This window comes from Crinia signifera, chromosome 19 (genome assembly GCF_055691185.1).
Source record: "Crinia signifera chromosome 19, ASM5569118v1, whole genome shotgun sequence".
Classification (NCBI taxonomy): domain Eukaryota; kingdom Metazoa; phylum Chordata; class Amphibia; order Anura; family Myobatrachidae; genus Crinia; species Crinia signifera.
The window spans coordinates 98385874-98397364 of record NC_139226.1 but is presented as its reverse complement, the minus strand read 5'-3'; the positions used below and the strand labels follow the sequence as shown (position 1 = coordinate 98397364).

General features: G+C 47.2%; 1 protein-coding gene across 1 annotated transcript in view; it reads left to right on the top strand.

Moving 5' to 3' along the window:
* The first annotated feature begins 1833 nt into the window (after positions 1-1833).
* The window catches only part of LOC146041947 (uncharacterized), a 68313-nt gene continuing 58655 nt past the window's right edge, over positions 1834-11491 (top strand). Inside the window, exon 1 of the mRNA XM_083161820.1 lies at positions 1834-2049. Coding sequence (XP_083017946.1) covers positions 1992-2049 — 58 coding nt within the window. The 5' untranslated portion in view covers positions 1834-1991. The remainder of the gene's footprint in view (positions 2050-11491) is intronic.

The following is an 11491-nucleotide window of genomic DNA, read 5'->3' as shown; positions in this document are numbered from 1 at the left end:
TCGCCTGCTCAGGTGTCGACGTATGTAGACTCCAAAAAGATTGTGAAAACCTCATGTAGACCTTTTTCTTATGTCAACCTTTTTACAATGCTGACATTGTCCATGTTGAACTTTGGAAATTGACCTAGACATTGTCAACCTAGACATTGTTGCCCTAATATACCACACCAGGAAAATACTGGAGAATGCAGAGTATTTTAGAGTAACCAGAAAAAAGGACAGCTGTTACCGAGAGTCAAAACATTTTTAGTTGCTAGATCCAAGTTGGAGATACAGTATGACATTTCATGCCAAAGGGGCAAAGCAGGGCCAGTGGCCTTGCACTCACTGTCCACACCACTGCCTGAAGGGTGGCAATCAAAGCGAGCATGCAAGTGTATATTTGGGCTTCCATGTTCAGACGTTGCTCATCCAACTTTTGTGCTGGTGACAACAGAGGTGCTTTCTCCAACTAGGATCTAGACCTAACCATTTGGGCTCCCATGTTCAGACCTTGATCCTTTCCCTCTTGTACTGGTGACATCAGATGTCCTTCCCCTGTTGTGCTGGTGACATCAGAAGTCCTTTCTACAACTAGGATCTAGACCAAACCATTTGGGCTACCATGTTCAGACCTTACTCCTCCACCTATTGTGCTGGTGACATCAGAGTTTTTTTCTCCAACTAGGATCTAGCCCTAACCATTTGGGCTCCCATGTTCAGATATTGCTCCTCCTCCTGTTATGCTGGTGACATCAGAGGTGCTTTTTCCAACTAGGATCTAGACTTAACTATTTGGGCTCCCATGTTCAGACCTTGCTCCTTCCCCTGTTGTACTGGTGACAGCAGATGTCCTTCCCCTGTTGTGCTGGTAATATCAGAAGTCCTTTCTCCAACTAGGATCTAGACCAAACCATTTGGGCTACCATCTTCAGACCTTGCTCCTCCACCTATTGTGCTGGTGACATCAGAGTTTTTTCTCCAACTATGATCAAGACCTAACCATTTGGGCTCCCATGTTCAGACCTTGCTCCTCCCCCTGTTGTGCTGGTGACATCAGAGGTTTTTTTCCCAACTAGGATCTAGACCTAACCATTTGGGCTCCCATGATCAGACCTTGCTCCTTCCCCTATGGTGCTGGTGACATCAGATGCCCTTCCCCTGTTGTGCTGGTGACATAAGAAGTCCTTTCTACAACTAGGATCTAGACAAAACCATTTGGGCTACCATGTTCCTCCACCTCCACCTATTGTGCTGGTGACATCAGAGTTTTTTCTCCAACTAAGATCTAGACCAAGCCGCAAGAAAATGTTTCTACTTTCAACCTTTTATCTGCCCAAAAAACTAAGAAACTAAATTTACACTCACAACACAGATCCCACAGAAACACTTTATTAAGAAAACAGATATGGAGCGTGAGATTGTTTATACATTATCTATAGCATTTATACTTTCCCTATAAAAATGAGAGGACTTTTTTTTTTTCTTTTCTAACAAAGTCTAATAGTCAGTTGCCGTTTCTGGAATACATTATACAGAGTCATTTTTACTGAGTATATATAACTCTCTTATTTACATCCTGACCTTTATTCAATTTTTTTTACGTCTAGCCTATACCTTTGTCTTTTAATTCTTTATACCGATACATTTCTGTTTCCGTGTCCTTTCTTTCTCTGTAGCCAAACAGGCAATTAATATGTGAAAAAATAATCTCTACAAATTGTTCTGCCAATGTTCCAGAGGCACTTGACCTCCCAATCTTGAGCTTTTTAATGAATGTTCCACTTGTCCTGCTGCATCAGTAACGATCTTTGCTACATTAGCTGTTCATTGCAGAAGGATTACTCTGTGTCTATTGCTCGCATGTACTTGGTGTCTGTGTTCTGAAGCTGGGATAGTAAAGCTGGCCACACACACACACAGTGCAATCGTGCGGCGTGACCTGTGAATAATTTAGTATGTGGCCAAACTGACCAAACTCAGCCTTACTGAGTCCCGGGAATGGAATTGCAATGTTTCTGGCTGCTACTCTGCAGTGGCGTAACTTCATCCCAGTTGCCCGGAGGCAAGGTAAGCACTGGTGCCCCCCAAATAGCTCATTAAGTAAGGTGTCTGTCTCCAGTAAGGTCATGGGATCTAATACAGGTTGTGACACTTGCAAAAATGATGTTAGAAGGGGGAGTTAGCCACATTAGCAATATCAACTGCTTTCAATTAACTGATTCAAACTCAAAGGGAAAAAGAGGTGCCCCCTTGGGAGCAGGAGCCCGGCGGCAGATGACTCCATTGCCTCCCAGAATTCTGCCCCTGCTACTCTGCACATTAAGCAATAAATGAAGCTGAAATACTGTAGGCGTATTTTACCAATTTTTCTTTAACCCTTTGAATATACTGTAATTGGTGTGAAAATTGCCAAGCTAACGTTTTAATGTATCATAATGACCGGTAATGTTTACCTTATATAGGAAATATAATCTTTTTACACATTTTTTATTTAAATTTATATAACAAATGTGAGCAACGCTGGTACTTTTAGTGGATATTTTGCACATCTCTCAAAGAGATGTTGGCACTCACGAGGCCCCCATACACATCGTCGCCAAATACCGCTCCAAGCAGCGGCACTGATCTGCCTGGTAAGTGCGGGCTGTGGGTACCGTTTTTAGAGGTGTACGCCTTGATAATATGTTTATTGGACGGCTGCAGTGACGGAGCAGGCTAATTCAAGGTCTCACTTCATAGATTCCATAGTTGCGCAGAGTTTCCTCCACAGGCAGGGCCTTCGAGAGGTATGCCAGGCCCCTGTAACATTTTGAAGATGTTGCCTAATTGCAGGGGTCATGACCACCTCCCGCAATTAGGCCACACCCCCAACATGTTATGGGGGATAAAAAAACACTCTTAAGTCGAGAAGGGAGTGTTATTGTTGCCCCCTCTCAGCAGCAGCAGCAGCACACACCTACCTAAAGCATGTGCTGTGCTGACAGCAGGCTCAGCATGTCAGTGAGATGCTTATGCTGAGTCTGCTGTCAGCACAGCACATGTTGTAGGTGTGTGCTGCTGCCCAGGAGGGAGGGAGGGGGAAGGGGGGCAGACCAGGGCCCCTGCCGGGCCCTCCAGCAAGCCCGGGCACCTCCAGAAAGCCCAGGCCCAGGTAATTAGTACCCCCCTCTCGGGGGCACTTTAAGAGAGGAGGTGGTCTGTGTGCAGCTCCATCTGGGCCCCCTCCTCACTGTCAGCCACAGCGCCGTATCGCACAGCGCAATTGAGTCTGAGCACTAGAGCGCTCAGACTCTACTGTACATGCGCAGTAGGGCGGAGTGAAAAAACTGAAATTGAGAAATTCAAAATCGGCTAGTGTGGGAAAGTTGTGACTTGACCTAAATAAGAAACGTGCCAAAGGTTTTTTATCTGAGTCAACATATTCTGTTCTGGCAAGAGGCCTGAAGTTTCACTTTTTTGGTGAAAATTACGAAAACTGTGATGATGCTCCGATCTAGTTAAAATTATGTCATGGTTTATTAATATACTTTAGCTTAGTAAAAGAGAGTACGAGCTTGTCCTAGTGCAAAGTGACTGACTTTGGCGGGAGAAAAAAATCCTGATAAATGACCCATTTTCATGGATTCAATTGTGAATATGGTGTTTTCTCCGGAACGTGTTTTTAATTTTTTTTTGGGGGGGGGAGTAATTTTGTAATTGATGTGATCAAGAAAAGAAACTTGGTGAAAAAAAAACAGGGTAAATCCATTTTGTTTAAAGGAGAAAGAGGTGAACCACGAAACCAGTTAAAGCTGCTGTATAAGGGAGTGTGTAAAGCTTCCTGTTATGTGGATAAAGGAAAAGAAAAGGTATACAGCGCTTGGGTTAGTCTGAATGATGACCAAACACAAATATAATCATAAAAGTACAAATACATTTATTACATTACACAACAATTTAGAGAATTCTCTATATATGAAAAAATGAAAATTGCGCAATGGATAAAAAAAAGGGGGATTGTTAAAAAACAGTCAATGCATGCACATTGCTCCAGAGGAGAAGAAAAGGCAGTTCATATGGGCCAAAGTGTTGGGTATAATTACCACCGGTGATGGTCAGATGTCAGGACCTCATATAATGACCAATTGGGTAATTCTGGTCTATTTCCCAGCGCGTGGATCCAGATGACCTCAGATGGATTTGCGTAGGAATAGCTGGTGGTGTGATGGAGATGCCACCGCCGAAGGTCACTGCAATAGAGGTGTTCACCGTGGTGGAGACTGGAGCATTTCGACGTGTTGGGGACTGGAGCGTTTCGACGTGTTAACACGTCTTCATCATCTCCTGATGAAGACATGTTAACACGTTGAAACGCGTTGAGCCCCACCATCTACCTGGCCCCAACCAAGAGCCAATACACCATCTTGCTCCAGTCTCCACCATGGTGAACTTTATTCCAGACCAGCAGGGCCGGCGCCACCACTAGGCAAGGTTAGGCATTTGCCTAGGGCGCCGGCCACTGGAGGGCGGTAGTGAGCTGGCCAGCAGTAGTAGCAGCAGCAGCAGCAGGAAGCTACTACCGCAGTCCGCAGAGGAGAGGATCAAGAAGAAGCAAGCTGCCTGCAGCTATTATGTAAGTATTCAGTCCCCCCCACCCCTTCCCCCCCGCCGGAGCACGCCCATCTGTACTACCTTGCTGCGCTGCCGCCTGCCAGGCGCTGACAGACTAGTCAGTCAGTCGCAAGTCATCAGGCCTGGCCAGGCTGGCCTACAGCTACAGCAGCCAGCGGGAAACTTTGGCGGCAGGCGGCGGCAGCCCCTGCCCCCACCGGCAAGGCAGCGTCAGTGGCACAGTGAGTGAGCAATGCTCCTGTCTTGTAAATCTCCGGCGGGTGGAGGAGCTGCCGCCGCCCGCCCGCCCAGCTACTCGGTGACACTGCCACCATCCTCTCCCTCTGGATGATGGCAGTGATTTTTACACGGTGGTGCGGGGGGGGGGGCGGTATCCTGTAGGTTTGCCTAGGGCGCCTAGATGCCTTGCACCGGCCCTGCAGACCAGCCTTCACTAACTTGTGCCTTCACAGGTCCACACCTCTATTGCAGTGACCTTTGGCGGTGGCATCTCTATCACTCCACCAGCCATTCCTGCTTAAATCCATCTCAAATCCATCTGAGGTGGAAAATAGCTTTTTTGCCTGTTAATGATTTCACAACAAATGGAATATGACACTCTTCAAGTTTTTTGCTTTATTAAGCTGAAAATATGCATAAAATCATCATACATTGGAATCTTTATAGATGTAATGCATTCTCATAAAGAAAGATGAAGATGCGTATGAATACAAACTTGTAACACTCTGGGACACACTGTGTGACAGCCAGCATGTGTTGCTGCAGCTGAGGCTGTAAACACACTGGGGAGAGTGCTTCCAGCACAGACTGTTGCTTTAGTGTAGGGTACAGGCTGCAAACATCGTGGTAACGCTGCTTCTGCTGCTGCGCTGCTCCATGTGCGGGTCTCTGGCAGATGGCATAATCTGCCAGAGCCGCAGAAGCACCAATTAGCTCTTCGTGGCCTTCTCCCTGCTAAATAACCCGGATAATGACCATTTACACCACCCTGAGCCCCGGATAAGCCCCGTGTCCGACCATGAACATTTGCCGAGTCAGATTCCCGGGGAACAGTACCCGCGTTGTTATTTTTTTTCCCAGCCCATTTACACCACGCCCTGCCCGGGACTGGAGAGGCAATATCCCGGGTCCAACCTCTGGTGTAAAAGGGGTATAAGAGTCTCTGGTTGTTAATATTGCTAATAAGAAATAACTGTTGCAGTCTGTTATTGAAAAACAGTAACTGTTACAATAAGTATTACAATTAACAGTGTTTAGCGTATCATTTTAAATATCACTAAACATTAGATGTATTTGTTTATTACATCATAATACACTTCAATTTATTTAACTGTTAATATATCGGCTTATATTTGGCATAATTATATGCAGTAATGCAGCCCATTCATGTTCCCAGCATAGTTTTCAGACCAATTCATGTTTAAAATAAAGTGCCACAAGTAAAGACAATAAACAGAAGTGTTTTAAATCCTGCACCTAAAGAACAGAGTGTAATGCATTGTTACTGAACTTACTGGAGCATTCAGCAAAGAGTTTGTTGGACATCAGAAGACACATAGGTACACTATTCTATTAAAGGCAAACAAAAGGGATTTACCCTGTTTTTTTTTTTTCCACCAAGTTTCTTTTCTTGATCACAGCAATTACAGAGCATCCCCTCCCAAATAATATTTAAAAAAAACACGTTCCGGAGAAAACACCATATTCACAATTGAAACCATTAAAATGGGTCATTTATCAGGTATATTTTCTCCCACAAAGTCAGTCACTTTGCACTAGGACAGTGGTTCCCAACCTTTTTTGTCTCCCGTACCCCTTGATTAGGCTTTTCATTTAGGAGTACCCCCTCGTGAACTTTTCAGGGGGCGTGGCCTAAAAAGGGGTGTGGCTTAACAGGGGCAAGTCATACTGGCAATGACGGGAAAAAAAAAGTGCAACCACTTGGCCACAATATAAGCTCAGCCCATTCTGCGGAGGGCATATAAAATAACAGAACCTTGTCAAATCTCTATTACTGAAGCAACAGACATTCCAACGGATCACGTTAGCCTTCCAATAGTGCCAGATACACATATGCCCCCAAAAGTGCCAGATACACATATGCTCCAATGGTGCCAGGTATGCCCGCACAGTGCCAGAAACGGGAATGCCACCACGGTGCCAGGTATGACCCCATGGTACTGGGTATGTGCCCACAGTGCCAACAATGCCCCTACAGTGCCAGCAACAAGTATACCCCCATAGTGCCAGCAACAAGTATGCCCCACAGTGCCAGCATTGCCCCACAGTGCCAGTAACAAGTATGCCCCACAGTGCCAGCAATGCCCCACAGTGCCAGCAACAAGTATGCCCCACAGTGCCAGCAATGCCCCACAGTGCCAGCAACGCCCCACAGTGCCAGCAACGCCCCACAGTGTCAGCAACAAGTATGCCCCACAGTGCCAGCAATGCCCCACAGTGCCAGCAATGCCCCACAGTGCCAGCAACGCCCCACAGTGCCACTAACAAGTATGCCCCACAGTGCCAACAATGCCCCACAGTGCCAGCAATGCCCCACAGTGCCAGCAATGCCCCACAGTGCCAGTAACGCCCCACAGTGCCACTAACAAGTATGCCCCACAGTGCCAGCAATGCCCCACAGTGCCAGTAACGCCCCACAGTGCCAGTAACAAGTATGCCCCACAGTGCCAGCAATGCCCCACAGTGCCAGCAATGCCCCACAGTGCCAGTAACAAGTATGCCCCACAGTGCCAACAATGCCTCACAGTGCCAACAATTCCCCACAGTGCCAGTAACAAGTATGCCCCCACAGTTTATATCTGGTTATTTTTAATTCACGTCCAGCATAGTCAATAAGGGAGGGAGAAGGCACCCCTACCCGACACCCCCCCTGCCATGATTAAAGATGAATACTCACCTGGCATAAATCCTCACATCCAGCGATGGCGATGGCGTCCTTCCTTCCAGGCGCGGCGGCAGGGCGGTGTCCTTCTCCAAGTCTGCGCTGCTCCGGGGGTCCTTCCAGGCGCGGCGTCTTTAGTCCAGGCGCGGCGGTCTCCTTCCAGCGCGAGTGCGCATGCTCCGGGGGTCCTTGCCGCTGCGGCGAATTGAATACAGGCGCGGCGGTCTCCTCACAGCGCGTCTGCGCATCACCATGGGGTTCTTCCAGCCGCGGCGGCGTGACCCGGCGTATGTGACGGGTCACGCCGCCGCCATTACCACCATCGGCGTCGCGTACCCCCTGGGAGATCGGCGCGTACCCCCCGTGGTACGCGTACCACGGGTTGGGAACCGCTGCACTAGGACAAGCTTGTACTCTATTTTACTAAGCTAAAATATATTAATAAACCGCATCATGACATAATTTTAACTAGATCGGAGCATCTTCACAGTTTTCGTCATTTTCACCTAAAAAGTGAAACTTCAGGCCTCTTGCCAGATCAGAAGATGTTGACTCAGATCAAAAAGCTTTTGCACGTTTCTTATTCAGGTCAAGTCACAACTTTCCTACACTAGCCGATTTTGAATTTCTCAATTTCAGTTTTTTCACTCCCTCCTAATGCGCAGACTTACGTAAAAATGTGGTGGTGCCAAGCAGTGCTGCTGCCTTAATCGCTGGATTCCAGAGGGGTGAGTATTTAAAAAAAAAATGGCTTCCATGTGTGCAGTGTGGGCCCCTTGGAACTCAGGGGCCCATGTGCAGTGCACACATTGGACTCATATGCAACTGCTCAGACAGATGTGCAGTCGCTAAAGGACTGGTTTATCAAAGCTGTATCTTTGTTGGAATTTACTGTATTTCTTCCAACAATGGTTTATGTACGTAGATAAATGTGGAGTTATGCTGGGTACACACCAGGACGACTAGGGCCCGATCCCCACAATCTAGATCCAATTCCGATCAATTGGATGTAGATTGTGTGCTGATTGGGCCCTTTTCTGTTCTGGTGTGGACCAATACCGATCCGATGTGCAGTACCGCGGGTCGGTCGGTCGTTATTGAGATCCTACCTGCTGCAGGTAAGATCTCAATGACGACCATACAGCCGGGTGCGGGTCGCCATCGGATCGGACCCGCTCACGGTGCACATCGTGAGCGGGTCGTGCCCCCCCGCGTCACCGTGAGCGGGTCGGACGAGACACTGACGACCCGCTCACGATGTGCATCGTGAGCGGGTCGTCCTGGTGTGTACCCTACATTAATGTGTAGAAATCTTTGTTCTTGTGTCCACTGATATGAAAACATGTTTTACAAAACATATCATTTTTTAAGCTTTATAGATAACAAAAGTTAGCGACTTTATTGAAATATTACTGTCTTTATCGAGAAATGTATCTGTGATGTCATCATCAAAATAGAACAATGTAAACTAGTGAATGATGTAATAACAGAGTTTAGTATATCTTGCAAAGCTATTTTGAGCAATCTCTGATGATATAAAGAAAATATGTTACCTGGTTCATATGTTTCACTATAGGAGTAGTTATTGGCAATAGCCGAAATGAGTTAATTAAGTTCATGGATTGATTTAAATTTAAATCCATTGGTTTAATTAAGTAAGGTGATGAAATTCGATGTTCCTGCTGTTTTTGCTGCACAGTCCTTTTGTAACAGATAATTAAAGATTCTCAGACTAGTAAAAAAAAACAGAGAGAGATTTACTAAGAGGGGAAAAGTTTTGGAACTTTTCCTGAACGGAGATAGGGCCTTATCCAGAACAGTGTGCTAGGTTTCCCAGCAAACAGGTAAATGGGAAAGGTCAACATTGTAAAAGTTGACAGGGTGAAATGGTCCATAGGATCAAAAGGTCGACTTGAAAAAGATAGACACATGAAAAGGGTGACATGGGTTTTTCCACATTTTTGTGTCAATGTCAACAACTGTCGACATGGACAACCAATAAGTGCAGCGGTGTGGCTAGGTGCCGTGGTGCCCGTAGCAAGGGCATATTTCATTATTTTCGATAATTGTGTACTAGTGTCAGCACAAAGAGGTATCGATAATGGTATTATTATGAATCGCTACAATAGATTTAAAGCATACTAGCTCAATAAGCTTTATAAAAATAAAAATAAATAAAAAATTGTAGTAATAAATAATTATACATAAAAACATATTCATAATATAATGGTGTATTTATCGAAATAAGTTTAAGTGGAAGGAGTCATAGGCACTTTAAATAGATAATTGCACTCAGTGGTGTAGCTAGGTGCCACGGCGCCCGGAGCAAGGGCATGTTTCGCGCCCCCCCCCCCAGTTTGTAGTAGGTGAGGCTCCTGCGCAGTGAAAAGTGGACACGGACCAACATTATACCACACACCGTACACATTTTAGTGAACTTTGTAATACCAGTTACACAAAAGCCCACACATGATGCCCATTGCATACTATACAACACTCCGCAATGCCCAAGACATATTATATAACATTCCGCAATGCCCATGACATACTATATAACACTCCGCAATGACCAAGACATACTATATAATACTCCGCAATGCCCATGACATACTATATAACACTGTGCAATGCCCATTACATACTATATAACACACCATAATGCCCATTACACATTTGACACAACAGTGCCACTTACCTACATGCTCAATGCCAAGGGGCTTCATGCTCAATGCCAAGGGGGACTGAATTTGCTCATTGCCAAGGGGGACAGAACTGTGCAGCGGCCCACTCCCCGCCGCTAATTTCAATTCAATGCACCGCCAGTAGTGTGCAGCAGGGAGGGAGGGAGTGGTAGTGTGCAGCAGGGAGGGAGAGTGCAGCAGGGTGGGTGCAGTAGGGTGCAGCAGGGTGGGGCAGTAGGGTGCAGCAGGGTGGGGGGGTGATAGCAGTAGGGTGTGGGAGGGTGGGTGCAGTAGTGTGCAGCAGGGTGGGTGCAGGAGGATGGGTGCAGTAGTGTGCAGCAGGGTGGACTGCAGTAGTGTGCAGCAGGGTGTGTGGGTGCAGTATTGCAGTAGGGTGGGTGCAGTAGGGAGGGTGGGTGCAGTTGCAGTAAGGAGGGTGGGTGACTGCAGATGGGTGGGTGGGTGACCGCAGGAGGGTGGGTGACTGCAGTAGGGTGGGAGGGTGGGTGACTGCAGGAGGGTGGGTGGCTGGGTGACTGCAGGTGGGTTTGACTGCAGGAGGGTGGGTTTGACTGCGGGTGGGTGGGTGACTGAAGGTGGGTGGCTGCAGGTGGGTTTGACTGCAGGAGGGTGGGAGACTGCAGGAGGGTGGGTGACTGCAGGAGGGTGGGTGCAGTTGCAGTTGCAGTAGGGAGGGAGGGGGGGAGTACACCTACATAGCCAGCGGCTCACCTCCCCCCTGCCAGTGTGCGTCCTGTCCTGTCCTGTGTCCTGTCCCCTGCTCCTCGCTCCCCGCTCCCCGCTGTGTCCGGGAGACGGAGAGAGACGTGCACTGCTGCTATGTAAAATTCATATATTCCACGCTGGACCGCTAGCCAATAGGCGCTTGCGGTCCAGCAGCCACCAGTTGATTGGCTGCTGGACCGCAAGAGTCCATTGGCTAGCGGTCCAGCGTGAGAAGTGAATATTACATATCAGCAGTGGACGTCTCTCTCCATCTCCCGGACCCGGACACAGCGGGCAGGGGAGCGGGGGAACGGGTGAGGGGGCAACGGGCGAGCGAGCTGGCGGTACCGGTGCCAGCACAGTTCCGGCACCATGCTATCTTCCTGCGCCTGGAGCGTGTGCTCCACCGGCTCCGCCGTCGCTACACCTCTGATTGCACTTTAAATTTAATTTTTATTGTTTTTTTTTTTTAAATATTCTCACTTAAGTTTAATATAGTTGAATCAGGTGTTATGTATAGTATTTATTTCTTTTTTAACATATTTAACACATACTGTATGCTTTACAGCCTTATTAATTTGCACTATTG